Source organism: Phocoena sinus, chromosome 11 (assembly GCF_008692025.1).
Source record: "Phocoena sinus isolate mPhoSin1 chromosome 11, mPhoSin1.pri, whole genome shotgun sequence".
Classification (NCBI taxonomy): Eukaryota; Metazoa; Chordata; class Mammalia; order Artiodactyla; family Phocoenidae; genus Phocoena; species Phocoena sinus.
The window spans coordinates 47,252,157-47,275,176 of record NC_045773.1 but is presented as its reverse complement, the minus strand read 5'-3'; the positions used below and the strand labels follow the sequence as shown (position 1 = coordinate 47,275,176).

The window sequence follows — 23,020 nt, the reverse complement described above, 5'->3', positions numbered from 1 at the left end:
CTAGAGCCCACGAGCCACAAGTACTGAGCCCGCATGCCACAACTACTGAAGCCCACATGCCTAGAGCCGGTGCTCTGCAACGAGAAGTCACTGCAACTAGAAGCCCGTGCGCAGCAACAAAGACCCAACGCAGCCATAAATAAATAAATAAATTTATATTTAAAAAATTACTGCACACTCTGATCTATCCTATTACCAATTACTCCATAGCCTTCTTTCACAATAAGCCACTCTAAATCTGATTTAAGTAAGATGGTCCCATTTCTGGGTGGTTCTGTGTTTTCAGTCTGCAGGGTTTAGGTATAGTGGTCACTGCTGGGTCCCACCTTAGGTCTGCCTACTGAGCAGCCCCATCTTGGGCTCTCTAGTTAGATTTCACTTACCCAGAGACAAGCTGTTAGGAATACAAGTGACTACAGTTTGTCTCCTGGGGACTCTTCTCATGAGGAAGAGCAGGAATTTGAGGCACAGAGGGAGGAGAAAAAGCACCCATAAATTGTCAGCCTACTTCCTTCATACTCTGGATTCAAGGGAATCCAGGAATAGCCCATCCCTAACCAAATGAATATTTTAAATCTGAATGAATGTCCTTGTTCTCGTAGGCATGTATCACCAATGACAAAAAGTCAGTGAGATGTGACAATGCACAAAGAAAGAGGGCAGGTGCTCTTAAGGACCAAGCATCCTGGGGTAAAAATTCCTCCACCAGAGATAAGACTGGAGCCCAAAGGCACCTCCCAACCCCCAAACCTAATGGAGAAGTCACTGACTTCAGAAATCAAAGACTATGGGGCTACAGTAAAAGGCAGTGAGATAAGCAGTGGACTCAGTCAAGAGGTCTGGGTTCTAGTCTCTGCTCTGCCCCTAACTTGCTTAATGACCTGAAGCAAGTCACTCAATTTCAACTGTGACTTTTTAAATCTGTGAAATTAAAAACTAGATGATATCTAAAGCTTCCTCTAGTACCAACACTTTGTGATTCTTTGACTCTAAAAACAGATGGAAAAGAGCAAGAATCTCAAATCAAGCCCTTCCAGTCCTTGAAGCTGGTTATTCATTTCTGTGAAAAGTACTAACTGAGCAGCTACTATGTGTCCAGCAGTGAGATGCCCTCTTGTTAAGAATAGGCTGAGTCAATAGCAGGGAAACACCCCAGCACTTAGTCTCCCACAATCAGAGGCCTATTAATTTCAGGCAAATAAGACTGCCTCGGTGTGAAGCAAAATCTCCAACAAAAGACAGGGGTGTCTGTTGGAAGCTGTTAAGAACCCCTCCTAAAAGGAAAGGTTTTAAGAACCCCTCTGAATAGAAAGGAAAGACCACCATATCAAAAGGCAGTGACCCGGTTTCCAGTCTAATCCATCCCAATCCACTAGCACCTCTTGACACTGAACAACTAATTATCTTCAAACTTCTAATTAGATTAAGTTACTCTACTAAACAATTTTAATATTCAGGTCAAGTATGAACCACTACACTTCTTCCTTGAGGAAAAGTTTTCTTCACGCTTCCAAGGCACTTCCTCAACATTCTGGAAAAATTTCACGTCTCTACTATAGCTCCTTCCACTCTGTGGTTAACACTCTGATTACATCCCGTTTTCCTCTACCAAACTTGAAAACAAATATAGCATGGGCTCGGGGCTAGTGGTCTCTGGGTTTGAATCCCTGTTCCACCATTTATTAACTAAGTGATATTGGGTAAGTTACTCTTTCTGTACTCCATTTTTAACAAATGTTAAATGGAGCTGATAGTAACTACTTCATAGGGTGATGATGCATAAATGAGTTAACACATGGAACGTATTTAGAAGAATACTGACTGATAAGCATTCAATAAATAGTACCTGCTGTTAAATTATTATTGATGTCTTTGTACAGCACCTATCCTGTTGCTATTAGAGAGGAATATAAACTTAATGAAAGGAAAGAGATAAATTGCACATATACTTAACCCGTACAACTCTGTGAAGTGGCAAAGCGAGGAATAGTATTCGCTTCTGGAACACAGAAAACGGAACTTAAGGGTTCGCTGGCTCAAGTACATGCAAATGCAACCCCGGCCTCCCGACTCCCAGACCAGGGCTCTGGAACAGCCTTCGCCCCTCCCTCTTCAGGTGAGCCGGTCCCGGTCCCCGGGCCTCCGCTCCAAAAGGCCCTGCTCGGCCGAAATGAAGAGGGGCTGCGGCCGGCTGGGTTCCTCCTGGAACCAGCCGCAGCCGGGTACGGCCGACTCCGCTCACCACGCGCTCCCCGCGGCACCGCCGGCCACACCTCTCCACCCTCTGTCATCTGCGCGCTCCTGGGCCGCCCGCGCAGCTCTTCCTGGGCGCTCTGGGCCGCCATGACGTCACCAGTCCGCGCCGCGCCAGCAACCGCAGCTGTCTCCCTAGGAGGGCGGGGGGCTTCCTCCCCGGCTCAGAAACAGTGGCAAATCCATCAGTATACCTCCTCCCAGAATAAGGAGGCTGACCGCAAGTGAGACTGGGGGACGCCACAGGGAGCTCTTACTCCAGGTTAATTCACCCAGCAATTCGAACACATTGATCTTCCTAAAAACTCTTTTCCAGGTCACGGTCCTTTGGAGGTCTTCTAAAGGTTTTCCCAAAGCTTATAGAACACTCTTATACACATTCTCACCTGCTGGATAATTGGCTCCCTCAGAGGAACCGCAAACACCCTTCCGGATCTTTGTTCAACAATCAGCCAAAAGACAAGAGCTCAGATTCTCAGTGTGTGAACTTAGGCGTTACTTTACCCCTCTGTGCGCACTCCTTAATGATACCAAGTTTCACAGGGTTGTGAGGATTAAATGAGGCTAACTCGTGTAAATTACCAAGAATTCCTGGTACTTGAAAAATGCTCAATAAATGTTCGTCCTATCATGTTCCCCAAATCCCAGCTCCAGTCCCCCATTGACTGAATTGGCTTCCAGGACGTTTCAAGTCTTCCAGGTAGCACCCCTGCCCCCCTTTGGGGAAACTTTAGATCCTGCTGATCTTCATTAAGGAATATTTGCGCATAAGGGCTCATCCTGACAAATGTATCCCAGGGATGAAGGCATGGGCAATGCGGCACCTGACCTACTTCCAGGCATTCCCACTGATCTGCAAGCTCAGGAAAATAGGGCTGTCTGCTTACCATCATATTCCTAGTGTGAGTAGGCTCTCAGTAAACAATTAATAACTGAATGAGATGCAGCAGTTACCTGCTCAAATTTCCAGATGGACTGTTTTCCCAACATGGAATCCATTTAGGATGCTGAAAACAGGAGTGGAGATGCCAGACTGAAACCATCACTAACCATCTTCAGCTAAAAGGGGACCCTTTGTAGAACTGTTAGCTGACATGCCAGGGAACAATGTTGGGCTTGCCTTTCTTTTTACCCAATGTCACAGTCTCAGCAAGATAGCAGGTTCTTCCTCCATAGCCCTAACATCCCACATACCACAGAGCCTAGGCCTACTGATTTCCCCCCTAACTTTTAGGCTTCAAAGAATCTCTAAATCAGCAGGCTCCACTGGGTGGAAACTAACCCTGGAGTGGGGTACCCTAGGCAGAGCAGGTTAGAAACAGGAATCTGGGGCTTAACTGCAATTTGGGTTGAGATTTTTCAATGAGAGGTGGAAAATGGATTGGAGGAATGGACACCAAAAATATTCCACAAAACTAAAATGATCCTAGCCCTGCTCTAGATAGCAGCTGCAAGAGAGTGAAACTAGAGCTACCCGGGGTCAAGACTAGACTTCTGCATTATGTGGAAAGAAAGAGGGGGTCAAAATGTAAAATCAACTTATTTCTCACCCTCACTTATATGCAGTAAGGTCTTATTCTGTGAGCCAAAAAGCTTCTTGATCTAAAGTGAGCTTCTCCCATTCTCAGGAGTAGGGCCTAACAGACACAAGTAAAGAGGCGTCATGGAGCAGAATTACAACCAGTAAAGAGAAATCTGAGGGGAAAGAAAGGACACTGGAGTCTCAGTTTTACCTGAGACTAGGTGTGTGACCTTGGGCAAGTCCAACCATCTTTCTGTTTTCCCTTCTGTTGTTTTGAGGATCTCATGTGGCCTCATCCCGTGTCCTTCTGAAGTCACAAATTACATTTCGGCACACTGAACATAAGCAACACATTCTAATTCTTTATCATTCCAGAGCCCAAGGAAAGACATAAGCTTCCATGTTGGGGTTTCCAGCTCAACTGCTCTCCTGCCAGGCCAGCATCACTGCTCAGCTCCTGTCTCTCTTATTTCATGGATATTCCAATTGACATAGCTGTGCTTCTACACCTGCATGGATTTTCCTCTTCCTATTGACCCTGACATCAGTATATCTGAAAGCACTTTGTTAAACTATGATGGGACATTTAAATGCCTAATTTGTAACAAAAACAAAAAAATTCTTTGCTACATATTACTTTTTCTTATGAGATCCTCTCTGTAGGATCTCATAAGAAAAAGTATCAGAGTGGACCACACACTCTGTACCTTGGAGGAAGGTGCAGAATTCTTGCTTCTGGCAAACGCTTCGTGACACATTCATGTATTCACCTTTCTGCTCAGGTATACTCATGTATACCTTCTTTCTGCTGATAACTGTGGACCTAAGTCATGACCTGTAGGTGGGCATGGAGAAATGTCTGACTTGATTTTAGTTGAGCTCAACAAATATTTATTGAGTACCTACAAAATGCCAGAGACTGAGGATACAAAGATGAATAAATTTCACATGGCTCCTGCCCTGATGGAGCTGACAGTTCAGTGGAAAGAGAAAGATTTGTAAACTAGTCATTACAACCTAACATGATACATGAAATGATGAAGTTACAAAACACAAAAATAATACAAAAATATGTGAGGTCAGAAACAGCTTTGAAGAGATGTTGCCTGAGCACATCCATAAGTGACTAATGGGAGCCTCCCAGGCAAGCAGAAGCAAGGAAGGCAAATAGGCCATAGAAAACAGTATGTGCAAAGGTGCCAAAGTAGAGTCCAGAGATGATGAGTCACAGGAACTTGCACTATGGAACAGAATATGCAAGGAATGTCCTCTGAGGATGGCAAAGGGGGCCTGGGCCAGATGAGGAGCCTCAGATGCCCGTCGAGGCTAGCACTTTATTCGGAGAGAGAACAACAGAGCTGCCACAGTTGTGTCTTGCAAAGACCACCCAGAAGAAATGTGAAAGATGGCCTAGTGGGGCAAGAAACTGCAAGACTGGTTGGGAAAACATAAAAATCGCCTAGGAAATAAACCAGGGAGCTGGAATAAAGCAGCAGCAGTAGAGATGGCTTCCAGACTTAGGAGTTACATAATGTCAACAGGATATAGTTGTTGATTGGATATGATGAGGGAAGGCTGAGGAAGAGGACAATTCCTAGACTTGGGGCCAAGCTGGAGTGGCTAGGTATATGGTGGGCCAGCAACTGAGAGAAAATCAGGAGCAAATATTGCAAGGGTGACAATGTAGGATGAGAGTAAAGATGATACGTTCCTTTCCTTCCTGCTTCTCCAGGAAGTAAAAATGGTACTGGACACTCTTAACCTGAGGATTAAAAACTCCACTTAATCCATGTTCTCCACTCCATTTTAGAAAATCTTTCTAACATCAACTTAGGCATCTTTCACCCCTAAGGTTTTCCCATTTCTGTAGTGGAATAACCGAGGACATGGAAAGAAGACGTGACCCATGAGCTCGCCCCCCCCCAGCAAACTGGGGACTGGTGAATAAGCCAGAACTGCAAACAGTCCTGATTGCTTTGAGCCCCGCCCCCCGCGGCAAACCGGGGGCATGCGAATAAGCCAGAGCTGTGAACAGTCCTGAATGCTTTAAGCACCCCCCACCACCACCCCCCCCCCCGGCAAACCGGGGGCCTGCGAAGAAGCATTGAGTGCTTTGGGCACTGATCCATGAGATGTCCTCAGTATAATCAGAGTGGTGGGAACTTTGTGCTGCTTTTGTGCTCAAGGACGAAGCACGGCATGTTTTCAAGAAAGCCTATTATTGCTTGTATAATTAATAAAAACATAGGTTGCTGCTTTGGCATTTCTGAAATGTTAAGAAAACAAGTCTTAAAGTGTAAACCTAGATAATGCTTTAATAAAAGCTACCACAGCAGGACAGACGGCGCTGTTTTGCCTGAGCGAGCGGCAGCCCTCTACTGCTGTGCTTCGGCACAATTCATCTCGTGTGATGAGCTTACTTTCGGCTCTGTCATAAGATAAACTACAACACATTTCTTCCTCAAGAAAATTCTCCCTTTCCTCTCTAATCACCACTCAAGACTCCAAAGATGGTAGCATATAAATATTACTCTAAATATCAGGAAGTTCCTAAAGTTTTTGGTGGGCAAAGTTTGACTAAAATATATTAATTCAACAAATAAAAATTTATTGAACATTTACTACATGCTAGCAATGAGTTTAGTGTTTTTTTTTCATTTAGAAAAAAAATACATTGACATTTGCTTTCAGTAGACTATATTTTTTTTCCATGAGCATAAAATGTAAAGTTTTCATATTAATTTACTCAATTATGAATTGTCCTATGGCAGATTTGAGAACATAATCTTTACAGCTGGAGAGGGAAAATATGTTATTTCTGCCACATTCCCATTATTGGTAATTAATTGCTCAAACCAATGCTTGTAAGATACTTGCTCTGGAAAAAAAAAAATCGATGCTGAGTTCCAAATAACCATTCCAGAATTAACTTACTTTAGTTTTTAAAATCATATTTTTAAAACTATGTAAGCTTCAGAGCATAGAAACTATTTCAAATACTAGTCAAAGGCTAGTTTAAGATCACTTAATCTTCCAGAGCTGAATCTCTGGGTAGCAGTTAAGAACATGAAACAGAATGGGGAAATAAAGGGGAAACATGCCCTTCCTTTCTCTCAAAAGAATAAAATACCATCACAGTCATGGCAAACCATGTTATCTCAATTTTCAGGGATTTGAAAAAGAGGTAATTCTCTCTAGAATTCTTTCCAAATTCATCCCACGAGAAGTGTTTCCCTAGATACTCCTAATCTGCAGGGAATGATAAATATCCTGGAAAAAGAGGCCCAATAAAAACAGAAATATCTGAGATCTAACGAATCCATGGTTAGAGCCACCAATGCCATGATTACACAAAACCTAGCCATCCCCATTACGGTGACCACTTCACTAATGCTTTCTCCTCTCTAAAGGCTAACAAACCAAGTCCCACTTTGTTAATCCTAGCGGGCCCCTCTCCCCTGGTCCCTGTGCACTAGTGTCCCAGCCAAGCTTACAAGAGACAGGTGTATGCCCGAGTCTAGGACAGGGATATGTGGGTAGCTTGCTCAGTCACAGGCAGGCTTCCTGCTCTGAGGCTTCTTAGCACTAGCAGTCTAGCACAAACCATTTTCTTTCTGGGTAAGATAATATTCCTCTGGGAAAGAGGTTAGGTCTTCCTCTCTGTGACCCTCTGAGCAGATCTGACTTCCTTCCCACAAACTGACATCATTCAAGAGAAGTCTCTCTTGATCTCTTATTTCCTTCTTAGCCCCAAGTCACCCTCCAGCTTGAAAGGATCAGGAAGCTCTCCCTCACCCTGATAAAAGCCTTCTTCACCTATTTTTCTGTAGCAATCAGCCCAGCTCTTGCCACATATCCCCTCATTTGCTGAACAGATGAATGACTAAGGATTCTGTTTTCACTTGTTTCTATCTCCCCTTCACGGAAACGCCTCCACAGATGGGCAGCCTCCCCACGGTGGCATGGTCAGAGCGGCCTCAGGCATCTGCAGGCTACTCAGCACTACCTCAGAGCTGCTGCCACTTTCACACCGACAATCAATTTGGAAAAGCACCTCAGCCTATGACCAGTGAACACAGGTGACAAGTTGGGAGGGTGAAGCAGGGATGCAATAAGGGAAACACAGCGCTAACTTAAATGGCATCTCCAGGTATGAGAAGGCCACGGAGACAAAGGAATGGCAAAGAGCAAGGATTTCTGTGAAAAGTAGGAACTTCTTTCCTACCCTGTATTCCCAGATGCCCACCTGGAGTAGGCTCTGCATTCTCCAAGCTCCCACCTCCATTTCTCAAAATACCCTCCTGAGTGCAGTATCCAAGGCTTCTTTATCCTCTCCTCTAGGAACTCTTCCTGTCCCTCTTCGCCAGCCAGATTCCTAGTCACTGTCTCTAGAGAACTGTCATAACCTGAATGCCAGGTTTATTCACCACTGTGAAGTTTCTGATGTCTGAAAAGGACTGAACTATGTCTGAAGAATTTTCCACATTCAAAGCATTCATAAGGCTTCTCACCAGTGTGAATCCTGTAATGTTCACTAAGGTGTGCGTACTTGCGGAAGGTTTTCTCACACTCACTACACTTATAGAGCTTCTCACCAGTGTGAGTTCTATGATGTTCAGTAAGAGACGTGTTGTGAGCAAAGGCTTTCCCACATTCTTGACATTTATAGGGCTTCTCTCCAGTATGAATTCTCATATGCTGAGTGAGGCAGGTATTCTGGTTAAAGCCCTTCCCACATTCATTGCATTTATAGGGTTTTTCTCCGGTGTGGCTTCTCTGATGCCGAATAAGGCAAATGCTCTGAATGAAAGCTTTACCACACTCACTGCATTTGTAGGGTCTTTCCCCTGTATGAATTCTCTGATGTTTAGTGAGTGGGGTGCTCTGAGCAAAAGCTTTGCCACATTCCTTACACTTATAGGGTTTTTCTCCGGTATGAATTCGCTGGTGTTTAATAAGGGATGGGCTCTGACAAAACGCTTTCCCACATTCCTTACATTTATAGGGTTTCTCTCCAGTATGAATTCTCTGATGCTGAGAGAGGTTTGCCTTTGTATGGAAGGTCTTCCCACATTCATCACATTTATAGGGCTTTTCACCAGTGTGAATTCTCTGATGTTGTGTAAGATTTGAGTGTTTGCGAAACGAAGAGCCACATTCATTGCATAAATAAGGTTTCTCACCAGTGTGAATTCTCTGATGATGAATGAGGTGTGTGTTCTGACTGAATGCCTTCCCACATCTATTACATTTATAAGGTTTCTCTCCAGTGTGAATTCTCTGGTGTTCAGTGAGATGTGAATGATTGCGGAAGGAATTCCCACAGTCATTACATTTATACGGTTTCTCTCCAGTGTGGATTCTCTGATGCTGAGTAAGAAATGATCGACATCGAAATGTTTTCCCACACTGCTCACATCCATATGGTTTCACTCCGGTGTGAATTCTTTGATGTCGAACAAGGAATGAGCTACGACTAAAAGTTTTCCCACATTCCTCACATGTGTAGGGTCTCGTATGAGTTCTCTGATGCTGGGTAAAGGATGAGCTCTGATTAAAAGTTTTTCCACATTCACTACATTTCCAAGATTTTTTCTGTGTAGAGAAGATCGGACATTTACTTTGGTCTGAAATCTCATTGGTGTATATGCTACTTGTCTCCCACTGATGTAGGCTCTCTTCTGTAGAAACCCTGAGATGTGTAACAAGGCTTGAGGTCAAAAGCAGGCTTCTCTCAAAATTATATTCTTGTCTAATCATTTCTGGAGGTGCTTCCTTGTGGATGAAAGCTATTCCCCCAAAACCTTCTTGGAAAAGGCATGGTCCAGAAACCTCTCTGGGAGGGTTTTCCTTCATGCTCTCACATACATATTTTTCTTCAAATGTAGAATCCTGGTATTCATCCTCTTGGGATCTCTTTGATGCTATCCCTGGCAAATCAATTTCAGAGCCATCCTGCTCTGGAGCAGGCTTGTTCACCCAACCTGAAAAAAACCACCACAGTGAGTATCTCTTGTGCAAGGCAGAGTGCAAGCCCCTGAACAGGTCTCAGTAATGGCCTATGAGTAATGGCCAATAAGAGCAAGTGGGGGTAGGACTTCCCCGGTGGCACAGTGGTTAAGAATCTGCCTGCCAATGCAGGGGACACGGGTTCAAGCCCTGGTCCAGGAAGATCCCACATGCCGCGCAGCAACTAAGCCCGTGTGCCACAATTACTGAGCCTGAAAGCCACAACTACTGAGCCCCTGTGCCACAACTACTGAAGCCCGCATGCTTAGAGCCCATGCACTGCAATGAAGAGTAGCCCCTGCTCGCTGCAACTAGAGAAGGCCCGCGTGCAGCAACAAAGACCCAATGCAGCCAAAAAAAAAAAAAAAAAAAGAGCAAGTGGGGCAAGTAATTCAGAGTTACAACTGGTGAAAGAGATCTGCATCAGGGTAAGGTGATCACCATTAATGAAAAATGAGTAGCTGCAGACACCAAGGAAGTGACAGAATCAGAGACCAGAGAGGTAAAGGGAAAAAAAACAAACAATAACAGACTAAGATTCGGGCAAGACAAGAAACATGGATGGTTTGTATTCAAAGAGTGGAGAGTGGGAGAATGTAAAAGTGCAAAATAGTGGAACTGAGATCAAATGAGTACCAGGAAAAAGCTGGTCTCAAGAGATGCTCACTCAATAGATGCTCACTCACATTCACCCCAGCATTCCTAAAAGAGAGGGTAATTTGCTCTCCTGAGCTTCATTCAGTTTTTCTTGTAAAATTTCCAAAGCCCTCCTGTTTCTTCCACTGGTGATCCCTTGCTTACTCACCTGGACAAATCTCTCTTTCAATCTCTCTCTTTTCAGCTCCTTGCATATTCAACATCCACAAATCTTCTCTTTGCTTTGATTGTAAAAGACTTCAAGGTTGAAAAACTGGGAGCCCTGCTCATAGAGGAAAAAAAGGTGGGGGAGGGGATATCACTGTCCCAGTAAACAGAAAAATGAGATAGAGCTGTTGCCTAAGGATACTATCTGGTAACTCACACAAAACCTGTCAGGACAGCAACGTGCCTGCATCACCAAGAGTCAGGGGTGGCTTCCAGCTTTCTAGGTTAACAAACTCCATTTGTCAGCTGTCCAAGAAGTGGCAGCCAGACAGACTGACATATTAGCAAACACTCAAGTACTTGAGAAATAAATCAGAATGTTATTTATAAAGATAAAAATAACTATGAAGTGAATGGGAATATCCATGTCAATTAGTGCACTCTTTCCACTATACAATAATCTATATGAAAAGTCAATTAATATAGTCAAATGTTGTGTTGGGAAATGGCCTCACAGCAAGGCTAATGCATTAAGTCTGATCTACCCACCTCCCCTACATGTCAAGGAGTTGGATAGTAATTAGGGATTTCTATTTGATACAACCTAGAGATATGCTGATTGTCCTTTCTTCAAGATGTCTTATCAATTCAAAATCTTTTCTTCAGGCATAGCTCAATATAAGAGTGTAGGCTGCAGTTGAAAAAACAAAAACACTCTGTGAAATAATTTTTGACTTACAAAGAGTTGCAAAAATAGTATAGAGAGTTTCTGGTTTTTGGAAAGTCAAAATCATAACTATTCATCCAAAAATGTCTCTCCGTATAACCCTGAAGTGAGAAGTAGAATTGGAAGCATTATTTCAAGAAAAACAGAAGGTAGAGAGATGGTTTACCATAATCAAGAGCTCAGAAGGCATGGAAGAATAGGATGTCTGGTGAAGTATATAATAAGGCTGGCCCTGTGAACTTCTCTTCAAGGTCTGTGCCTCGGTGTTGAGTTTTAGAGGTTTAAGAGGATCCTATCTGGGATTTCCTGATCCTCTTCCATAGCAGGGACATAAAGTGGACCCAATGCAGAATCCTACAGAGACTCATGAAGTAGGGTGGGGTTTGGCTATAATCAGAGCTAGACAATGGAGAAAAAGTCAGAAATGCCCCCGCCTACCCAGAGCTTATGTCACAGCTCAACAAAGACACTAACACCAGTAGTTACAATAAGGAATTATAAAAGGAGAAATATTGGGTCCTGTAGAATGCAGAGCAGAGGGGACCTAATCTAATCTGGGATAGATATAAGAAGATAAATAAGAATAGATAAAATAAGAAGAGATAAATAAGAATTAGACAGGTGAAGAGGGAAAAGAAGATACTAGAGAGATGAAACAGAATATACAAAAGGAATCAAGCCCCATACTTTGGAAGAATGAAAGAGATCTAGTAAGGCCAAAGTATTAGGCACTAGAAATAAGACATGAAGCCCAGGGCAAGCAAATATAACCCTGCAAATCACTTTAAGGAATTTACCCTAAAGTGAGCAAAAAGCCATAAAAAGTATTGGAAAAGGTTTGAAAAATATGTGACATGATTAGATCTTCTATTACACTTACACACACACACACACACAAACACACACACACACACACACACACAACTTATCCTTTTGCTCATAGAGCAAAGCGTGTACAAGGGGTGGAAGGTAGGAGGCAAGGTGAAGGCTGCAGGACCCCTTGGGAGGTTGTTTCAGCAGTCCAATAAGGGGACTTGGATGACTAAGAGACAAAAACAACAGGACAGGATGACTACTGGAGCGAGATGTGAGGGAGAAGGAGAAGTTAATGATAATTTGCTGGTTTGGGGCTTGAGAGATGACAGTGACCTTTAGTGAGAGTGGTAACACTGGTTTGAGGAGGAAAAAGATACATTCAGTTTGAAATATCAGGCATACATATATGGAACAGAGGACAGAGGTGTGGGCTGAAAACTTGTATTTAGAGTTTTTGTCATAAAGAAGGTAACTGAAATTCTGGGGGTAACAGATAAAATCATCAAAAGAGTGTAGCTAGGAAACCTCAACAGGGAGTTTACACATTTATAAGGAGGTTTAACTCTGGTTTTGAATTTTAGAGATTCCTAATCCCTAAGAGAAATAAGTAAACTAATTTAATATATGATAAAAATTGGCATTTCTAATCAGAAAAAAATTGATTACTCACAATTTATGTTGGGACTGTTGCTTAAGTATCCGGAAAAAACACTTAGTGAGATTCCTACCTCACACAACATACCAAAATAAACCAAAACCCAGTAAAGGGTTAAAAAATGTATTTTTGATTTATACATCAAGGAGTAGATAGACCTGATAGATAAAAGACTTCCTATTAACGAGTAAAGAAAAAAGATGAACTGATAGAAAAACGCAAAGTACAACAAATACACCAAGAATTACAAAAGGCCAACAGACATACCAAAACAAAGTTTCACCTCACTGGTAATCAAAGAAATGAGAACTGAAAGAATGAAGAATCAATTTTTATATCAAGTTGGAAACTCTCTTTTTAATGCTAAAACTCAAAACGGGCAAAGGTACAGGGAAAGAGAGCTTCTCACACACCACTGGTGGGAATGTAAACTGGTACCATCTTTCTAGAGCTAACTGGCAATATACTGGGTTGGCCAAAAAGTTCGTTCGTAAGACGTTACAGAAAAACGCGAATGAACGTTTTGGCCAACCCAATATATTAGGTCTTAAAGTTGTAGGCTGAATGGCAGTTGGGACACCACGATCACCATTTTGTAGGTACAGAAAGTCAGGACAAAATTCTCAATCTGTACTATATACAACACCTGCAATGGATCTCAGAATATCCTCAGTCATCAGTATGTCATAAAAATGCCTATATTATTTAACCTAGTAATTCTACTGTTAGAACTTTTTCATAGAGAAGGAACCTCCCAGAGTGGGAGAAAAAAACCCAAGCTGAATTCTTTTGTTACCTGTAAAAAAAAAATCCCCTGAAATAATGTTGGAAAACACAATTTTTCTGTTGATGGACACTGAGGCTTAGCAATTTAGCAAAGTATGGTACTTCCACTTGGTGGAAATTATACAGACATCAGATAATTGAAAATGAAAATATGTGACAATGTGGAAAAATACTTATAGGCAAATGTGAAAAAAAACACAGGATATTAAAATTTCAAATACACTCTAACGTTATATATGTATGTTAAAATATACATATGAATAAGATCAAGAAGGAAAGGTAATCACCACTATGGTGATATAAATTATGAATGATTTTCTCTTCTATTTTCCAAATTTCTTCAATTATCTATATTTTGCCTTATTTTTAAAAAACTTAAATCTCTCAGAATATCTATCAATTTGTTAGCCATGATCACCTTGAGGAATAAGATTATGATAAACTTTTTTTTTTTTTTTTTTTTTTGCGGTACGCGGGCCTCTCACTGCTGTGGCCTCTCCCATTGCGGAGCACAGGCTCCGGACGCGCAGGCTCAGTGGCCATGGCTCACGGGCCCAGCCGCTCCGCGGCATGTGGGATCCTCCCGGACCGGGGCACGAACCCGTGTCCCCTGCATCGGCAGGCGGACTCTCAACAACTGCGCCACCAGGGAAGCCCTAAACTTTTTTTTTTTTTTTTTTTAGCCCTAAACTTTTGTTTTAAGGCCTTTCTTTTTGCAATGTTTGAAAGTTTTCCTGTAGAAATAAGTAAATAACTCTGTAATCACAGAAAACAAGTGAAAAAAATATAATCAGAGATAAGCACAGAGATTTATGTACAAAGATCACATTGTTACTATAACTGTAAAAATACAGGCAAGTAAACATTGATGGCATATCAATATGATAGATTATGAAACTATTAAGAGTCATGCTTTCAAGAATATTCATGAGAAAATACAATATGTTAAAACAGGAGACTACAAAACACGGAAACAAAACATACACATATATACCAGTACTAAAGTAAGCATTCAATAAACAGAAACTATTATTGCTACACAGGTATATACAAAACACACACATAAAAAAGGACAGAGGAAAACCCACTAAAATGTCAACAACTGATCTCTAGGTCATTTAATGGGTTACTTTATTTTGTCCTTTATATCCTTCTACATATTTCATTTTTCCTGCAATAAACACGAATTACTTTTATAGTCAGTAAAACATTTAAAAATGAGAGATCTCACTCAGGGGTTTAAGCACCCCCCCAAAAGAAAACCTTTCTTTTTAATGCCACACGTAATGGATATGGTATTGGTTTCCCTTTCAAAATAAGATCAAAGTGGCAAAGTGGACTGGGCTGGGACTCAGGAAACCATGCTCTGCCATAGCCCACATGAGCAGGCTATTTATCTGAAAAAGGTGAGAAATTAGATAATATCCACGAGTCCTTCCAGCTCCAACGTTCTGTGAAACCCCTAACTAAATTTTTTTTTTTTTTTTTGGCTGTGCCGCACAGCTTGTGAGATCTTAGTTCCCTGACCCCAGGGATTGAACCCAGGCCCTCAGCAGTGAAAGCCCAGAGTCCTAACCACTGCACCACCAGAGAATTCCCTAAATGAGTTAATTAATTCACGTAAAGCATTTATAAAGATATCTGCCACATATCAGGCACTCAACAGGGGTTAGGCATTATTATGTTTGAGAAGGACAGGTTGGTGACAACCACTGTCCTCCAGTCGTGGATCATCTGAGCTGTTTGTCTACGCCAAAAGTTAGCAAACCTTGCCTTTGTAGTTTGAAAACAGAACTAGACAATATGTAAACAAGTGATCTTGGTTGTGTTTCAGTAAAATTTTTTTTAACAAAAACAGGTGGTAGACCAAAATTTAGCCCATGAGCCACAGTCTGCTGTCCCCCTGGCCTCTAAGTTGCCCAGAATAGGCGGTATAGGTGGTTTCACAAATACATAATGTGGAATAATCTGTTGGTGATTTTAAGATGCTGAAAGGATCTATCTGAATCCAGATTTGGGGGAAACGGGTATTATGGTGAACGGACATATATATCTCCATCCTCATCTTGCTAAACTAAGAGGGATCTGGCTTCCTCCTCATGCCTTGTAAGCTTTCTCCCTGCTGCCACTTCCCTATCCCTCTAGAAGGATTCTGGGGAAGCCAGGTGGGGTTTTCCAAGAATTTGAAACTACAATTCCTTCAATAAGACCACACGTAAATGTACTCTTCTCTGAAGCCCTTCTTGATTTGCCTGTTGGTCCCAAGTAACGTATTCTTCTAGGCTGCAGCAGCACACTGGATCTATCTCTTCTGCAGCCTTGGGTCATTCAGTAGCAATGTGTCCTCGGATAAGTTACCTATTCTCTCGTACCTCAATTTCCTCACTAAAAACTAGATAATACGTTGCTGTGAAGGCTAAATAAACTAGCGCAACTGCTTAAAACAGTGCCTGGCACACGTTAAGCGCCAAATAAATGTGTTTTAAAACATTACCACAGAAATCTGCTCACACATATATCTTCCAGCACTACAGTGGAAGCGTCTTCCCATTTGGCAGGCTCCGAGGTCACTCATCCTGTATCCCCGCCTCTAAACCCTGTGTAATATTTGGCAAGTAATGGATAGTAAATTTTTGTTGTTAGACGTTAACATTTCCATACGTGCTATCATGTACATGCTATCAACTGAGCTTTAGAGAGAAAAGAAGGTAGTGACAGTCCAACTTTATAAAGATCAAGAAACCGGCTCTATCATGGGTAATTATAACCCAGGTCTCGAGACTCCTTAGCTAGTGCGCTTTACACTATTTGCCTTCTGCTCTTATGTTGGTCCCTTAAAAAAGTTTGAGTTGCAGGACTGGCTGGGGGAAGTAGCTGGTATCCAGACCGAGAACTCTGGCCCCAGGATTTCATTTCCGAACACGGGTCCTAGGTCTTGATTGATCATTTATCCATCACTCAATCATCATTCATTCATTCATTTATTCACTCCACCATCTTCTTAGGCGTGTCCTCTGTGCCAGGCCCTGGTGAGTGCAGTGTTGAAGTTGCAAGCCGGGCCGGGCCGCCGGGAGTTCGGAGCCGCCATGCAGGCAGCAACCCGGGGAGAACGAGGCCCCGGCAGGCTTGCTACATAAACCTGGGCCGCCGCCACAGCCGAGACGCACCCGGAGCCGCTGCCTTCCCCTCCCTCGGGCCCCGCCCGCTCACCGTGATGTCCCGCGGCTCCCAGCGGGGCGGCGACCACGGTCCCGGAGGTACACGGAAACCCAAGGCGCAGGCTCACCCGCCCGGACCGGAAGAACAGCAGCGCGGCCGGTAGTGCGTCATCAGCGACCCCGAAGAGCAGCCCTCACTTGCCTCTCTAGGATTCGGGAGGAGCCTCTCGATAGGGGCCTCATAGAAGGCGATTGGGGCCTGGTTTCCCTCCAAGCCCAGTGGCGTGCCTGATGTCCCATAAAAGACTGCCTTCACCTGGAACACAGTGACCACCTCATGTCTGGGGAAAACTGTAGATGGGGGCGTTAGGGTTGGAAAGAGTGCTAAGTGGGAGTCAGAATGGGCCATCTCGGGCTTCCCTGTTGGCGCAGTGGTTAAGAATCCGCCTGCCAATGCAGGGGACGTGGGTTCGAGCCCTGGTCGGGGAAGATCCCATATGCCACGGAGCAACTAAGCCCCTGTGCCACACCTACTGAGCCTGCGCTCTAGAGCCCGCGAGCCACAACTCCCGAGACCACGTGCCACAACTACTGAAGCCCACGCGCCTAGAGCCTGTGCTCTGCAACAAGAGAAGCCACCCAATGAGAAGCCCATGCACCGCAACGAAGAGTAGCCCCCGCTCGCCGCAACTAGAGAAAAGCCCGTGCGTAGCAACAAAGACCCAAGGCAGCCAATAAAATAAATAAATTAATTTATTAAAAAAAAAAAAAGAATGGGCCATCTCAGCAAGGGAGTAGTACATTCCATGTGCTAAAAATAGCTCCTGATTATGAACCTTGACCTCAACTCTGGGCTCTGACCAGGGAGGCTGGCCTGGTGCTTCTTCTGGGTGTGAGTGGTCTGGTGGCAGACGAGATGGGAGCTCTGGCCCAAGGCCTTCCTGCACTGGGTGTGGCAATAGGTCTTCTTGCCTGTGTGGCTCTGCGGGTGCACCAGGAGGCAAGGGCTTCAGCTGAAGGCCTTGCAGCACTCAGGGCACACGTAGGGCTTCACCCCAGTGTGCACCCTCTGGTGCAGATCAGGTGGGAGCTGCACGTGAAGGCCTTCCCACACTCCCCGCACCCACACGACTTCTCCCGTGTGCATTCTCTGGTGGGCCATGAGAGTGGAGCTCTGGCTGAAGGGCTTGCCACACTCAGTACACGTGGAGAGATTTTTGCTGGGGGCAAGAAGTGTTTTGTTTTTTTTTTAACTTTCATATACCCCCGATAAAAAGGGAACAAGATTGGAAATGCACCATGCAAGGAAGTAGAATAACACTCCCTCTGGGATAAAGATATATCAATAACTGGTCTTTCACGGGCCTTCTACTTTTTCAGAATAAAATGAAAACACACACTCATTCACAAGAGAGGTACTTGAAAAGAGGTGAAAAGAGCAGAGTAAAGGCACCCATCTATCCACAAGTCTATCTGTAGCATCAGTCATATAAAGATTCTATGTACATTAAATCAATATATTCCTGAATTGAATTCCCTTTGAATTAAAAATTACCATTGAAAAAAGTTCATTAACAAGCCTCTCCTCACTTACTTGTCTGCAGGCTGTTCAGAATGTCCTGCTGTCCTGCTCCCCGCTTCTCTGGCTTCCCCAATGCACAGACCTCTGGAATCTCGCCCTGGAGTCTTTCAAAGAATTCTCCTTTCAGTTTGCTCTAGAATCAAATCCTCCTTTTCAACTTTGGTCTCACTATCTGAGCAAGGCATAGAAGATAAAAACAAATAATATATAGCAAAAAGAAAAGGAGAATCAGCTTTATATTCTAGACAGGTAAGAGACTATACTGGGATTTGAGGAAACCCAATAAATGACTTCTCTCTTTAAAGAAGCAACATGGGGGAATTCCCTGGTGGTCCAGTGGTTAGGAGTCCGTGCTTTCACTGTTGAGGGCCTGGGTTTGGGGAACCAAGATCCTGCAAGCCATGGGGCATGGCCAAAATAAATAAATAAATAAAAGTAAAGAATCAGCATAGCACTGGGGCCAGACTGCTGAGGTGAAATCCTGCCTCTGTCACAAGCAGTTACTTGACCTCTCTGTGCCTCAGTTTTCCTATCTGTAGAATAGGTTAACGCTAGTAGCTATTTCATGATGTTTTTAGAATTAAAAAATTTAATGTCCATAAAGTGTTAGCTAGGTAAGTGTTAGCTATTAGTAAAATTCTCTGCTCAGTTGACAAATAAGATATGCAAAGACCAATATGTTATCTTTATTACTGAAGAGCTGATATTGTTGAATGTGCCTTATAGTTGCAGGCAAGTGAGGTTACTAACACCAAATCCCAGGATTAGACAGCACTAAGCACCCAGGGACACAGTGCTGGGCAACCATGGGTTTGCCCCTGTAACACCTGCAGCAAAGAAGAACAGGGCAGACACATGGTCTCTGTGGAAAAACTGGACCCTAAGGGTAGGAAGGAGGAGGGCTGGCTTTCACACAGTCCACTTCTTTTCCAAAGTCATCAATCAAATCCAATCCCTTTTTGTCCTAGGGCAAGAGTGAGTGTGGGATCAGAGAGAAGATACAAGTGTTACACCAGTGAGCTTCCTGAAACATCAGGAGTGAGGGAGTAGAGTACTTAAATTCATAATTTTTCTATACACGCACCATGGTTTCAGAGTATGGGCAGAGGAAGAAAAAAGAAAGAAAGAAAGGGCAGTAAAGGAAAGCTTGCATTCTGGGGAAGAGGCGGAGATGGCTCTGTCACCAGAGATGTTGTGCCCAGGGAGGACCAAGCCTGCAGATATAAAGACTGCCAAAACAGGAGGGGACACACGGGATGTCTTGGGAACTGGCCAAAGCAGCAAGTGAAGGTCAGAGAAGGGCTTGGATGTGGACTGTGGGGTCCTAGGAGTCAAGGAGCTTGAGCACATCCCCCTTGCTAGCGAGAGAGAGGCAGGACGAAAACTCCTGAGAGGGAACTGAGGGGTCCATGCAATCAGGTAGGGCAGGGGAGCAGGGAGCTACGAGGTAGGCAGGGTCAAGGGCCTGCTGTGGGCAAAGCCAGGCACTGAGATTGGCAGTGGGGCAGGGAGGTGGTGCACAGAGGTGTGGATCCCCAGCCTCACAGCCTACAAGCTTAGTCTAGGTGGGAAGAGAACAGAGTGGCCGACCCTCCAAATCGGTGGGGATGGACACACTCTGCCCCTTTTCACCCCACATCTACAGGAAACAGAAAAGGAAAGAAGACCCACTCAAGGAGGTCCAGGAGACGGAACTCGGCCTTTGCTTCCAGGAGGGCTGCAGAAGCAGGGGAGCATCAAAATGCCAAGGAAGGGCTTCCCTGGTGGCGCAGTGGTTAAGAATCCACCTGCCAATGCAGGGGACATGGGTTTGAGCCCTGGTCCAGCAAGATCCCAAGTGCCGCAGAGCAACTAAGCCCGTGCGCCACAACTACTGAAGCCTGCGCGCCTAGAGCCCGTGCTCCACAACAAGAGAAGCCACCGCAATGAGAAGCCCGCGTACCGCAATGAAGAGTAGCCCCCGCTCACCACAACTAGAGAAAGCCCCTGCGCAGCAACGGAGACCCAATGCAACCAAAAATAAATAAAATAAATTTATTAAAAAACAACAACAACAAAAAAACCGCCAAGGAAGCTCCTTAGCGGAGCAGTCCAGTTTCCTCCGTTTGGGACTGGGAGAACCAGGGAGGGAAGACTCAAGCCCAACACTGGGAAAGAGTGATACCTGGTCAAACTGATTTTGAACACATTCTCCAAGAGCAAAGAACAGTTTGGAGGGTAGAGGTGGCCAGGGTCTACCTCAGTCCAGCCTGAGCCCTCACTGTGGTCTTATCTCCCATTCCCTAACCCCCTTCTCGGCTTCCCTGAACTTTCTGGTCATATTCATGCTCCCTAAAAAAGATTTCTTGCCTGTTTCTTTTCTCTCGTCTTCCTCATGGCCTGGAGCAGTCAATACTTGTCCTTCTCCTCACCACAACTGCCCAGCCACCCAGCCATCCATCATCTGGGACTGGCTCAGGTCGCACCTGCCTCAGGGAGTCTTGGTCTGCCCCTCCCCAAGCTCCCAGTGACTGCCCCCCTCCTGTCTCCTCAACCACCTCGGCTATCCATCCCCACTGCTTTGACAAATGACTTCATATTTTTTTGTGAATTAGCTTTCTCTTTCCCATCTGTCCATTTTATCTTCCCAATGAGGCTATGAGTTTTTGCAGGGCCACAGCTGAATCCTACGATGCCTACAGCCTTCCTAACCTGTTGCACTGGTGCAGGTCTCCGTGAGGACACAGTGCTGGCTAGGCATAATCCCTGCCCTCAAATCTGCCAAGAGGAGGGACTTCCCTGGTGGCGCAGTGGTTAAGAATCCACCTGCCAATGCAGGGGACACAGGTTTGAGCCCTGGTCCGGGAAGATCCCACATTCCGCAGAGCAACTAAGCCCGTGTGCCACAACTACTGCTACTGAGCCTGTGCTCTACAGCCTGCATGCCACAACTACTGAAGCCCGTGCGCCTAGAGCCCGTGCTCCGCAACGAGAAGCCACCGCAATGAGAAGCTCGCTCACCGTAACCAAGAGTAGACCCCGCTTGCCGCAACTAGAGAAAGCCCGCGCGCAGCAATGAAGACCCAGCACAGCACCCCCCCCCAAAAAAAAGAGTTATATGCTGAAGATTCATCTCCAGCAGGGGATGTGGGCCCCATACAGTCACAAAAGCATCCCTCCCAAAGAGCACACCTTCTCTTCTTGGACAGGGAGCTCAGCCTGACTAACTAATGATCACAGCAATGCGACTTGACTGACGGTTCACAGCCTCATCCTGGCCCCGTCTCCTTGAAGCTCACCACCCTGTGACGCTGTCTGGGCAGGTGAGGAAATTGACTGGGAAGCTGGCTGGGCTGGTGAGGAGTCTGTGGCTTCCCAGAGATGACCCAACAAGTCAGAGGAAGAGCAGGTCCTCAAAGGACCCTCAGGGCTCCCTGGCACTCAGCACTCAGTACGAGCTGGCCACTCTGTCTGGGTTAATAAGAAAGAAATGAGCCCAGTGCATCTGGGCTAATACACCTAAAGGTCCAGGACCCACAGGGGAACCAAGAATGGCTTATGAGAAGGCCAGAAGGTGAGTCCCACCCCTGCCCCGGCAACCCCTGGTCCTTTTCTCACCCTCTTCTAGGGCCAGCCTGTCTCCCCACCTCTCACGGCCAGCGATGGTCCATCAGGCTCCAAATGGGAGCTCCGCTCAGCCCTGCCGGTGGTGTTCCCAAGGCCAGAGCCACTGCCGGGGCTCCTCCTCTGTCAGGCTCATGGGGCTTGTCCTCACTCGCGCACATCGCATTCTCACTCAACTCCCTGATGGCAAAGAAGAAACCCTGATGTGTTCCTGACTGTGACTTCCTCGGGCTCAGGGAGTGTCACCTGAAGGGGCAGTAAACACTGTTCAACACAGAGCTGGCCCATCCTGGGAGGGTCACTGGCTCTTGAAGGAGGCAGGGCCAGCTTTGGGACCAGGCCTCCTGTGAACACAGCTCACGACAGTGGGCACCCATTGTTCCAAAGGCCCAGTGGTGCCCAGCAGGCTGGAAGGAAGGACAGGTGCTCCAGGCCACCCCGGGCACTGGAAGCCACTCCAGCACCCACAGCTGTCTGGGACCAGGGCTCATCCATCCTGCTCTTGCCTCAGTCCAGACCCTGCCAGAGACTCTTACTTCCTGAGACATCCCCTCATGGCTTCTTCTGGCCTCAGGGGTCACAGAAGCACCTGGCTCCTTCCTCAGCACAGTGGTTCCTTGGACTCTCGTCTAAACAGATTCTACCTTTTGCGACCTGAGTTATGACTTTGCATCTCCCCTCCCTGACCTGTTTCCTGTCCTCTCAACACCCAAGGCCTCTGCAAGGCTTCTGCTTCTTAGTCTCAAGCTTCAGGTAGATTTGGTGTAACTTCCAGCAGCAGTGATGGGGGAATCCAGCCCAGCTCCAGGGGCAGGACTGAGTTTGGCTAAGGCCTTTGCAGTCCCCAGCTGCTCAGCGGCTCCTGCCATTGATGTCTATGCGTGAGGCTGTCAGCAGGAACTGCACCCCATGTTCAACTGCGAAAGTAAAAATGTTTTCCCAGTCAGGTAAAGCTTGGCTTCCTTTATCCATGCCTACCCTGCCCTCCAGCAGGAATATGACAGGTCGCTGCAACCAGGCAGCTTTTTAACGGTTACAGAGCCATTTCAAACTCCTCATTTCATCCCAGCCTCCTACCTGGAGTGGAAGAGAGGACTTACGTTCG

At 45.2% G+C, this 23,020-nt stretch overlaps 2 protein-coding genes across 6 annotated transcripts in view; both read right to left on the bottom strand.

The window, feature by feature from the left end:
- The window catches only part of ZNF501 (zinc finger protein 501), a 22,473-nt gene extending 5,596 nt beyond the window's left edge, over positions 1–16,877 (bottom strand). Inside the window, exon 1 of the mRNA XM_032648028.1 lies at positions 16,783–16,877. The gene's annotated coding sequence lies outside the window, so the exon portion shown is untranslated. The remainder of the gene's footprint in view (positions 1–16,782) is intronic.
- Positions 6,485–23,020, bottom strand: ZNF502 (zinc finger protein 502). 5 transcript variants are annotated; one of them, XM_032648018.1, is made up of 3 exons: positions 22,993–23,020; positions 10,590–10,703; positions 6,485–9,759 (listed from the first exon to the last, which is right to left on the bottom strand). In XM_032648018.1, the coding sequence occupies exons 2-3, from the start codon at positions 10,642–10,644 to the stop codon at positions 8,195–8,197; spliced, it is 1,620 nt and encodes a 539-aa protein (XP_032503909.1). In that variant the 5' UTR covers positions 10,645–10,703; positions 22,993–23,020; the 3' UTR covers positions 6,485–8,194. The 5 variants fall into 5 exon arrangements, with proteins under 5 accessions (XP_032503909.1, XP_032503908.1, XP_032503907.1 ...); XM_032648017.1 differs by lacking the exon at positions 22,993–23,020 and adding an exon at positions 16,783–16,864; XM_032648016.1 differs by lacking the exon at positions 22,993–23,020 and adding an exon at positions 16,783–16,838 and having other exon boundaries at positions 10,590–11,279.

Bases quoted from the DNA above. Each gene is read 5' to 3' on its own strand.
- ZNF502 (XM_032648018.1), bottom strand. From the start codon at position 10,644: ATGTTGAATATGCAAGGAGCTGAAAAGAGAGAGATTGAAAGAGAGATT. The intron at 9,760-10,589 runs GTGAGTAAGCAA...GGTTTTTTTCAG, and splicing joins TGAAAGAGAGATTTGTCCAG to GTTGGGTGAACAAGCCTGCT.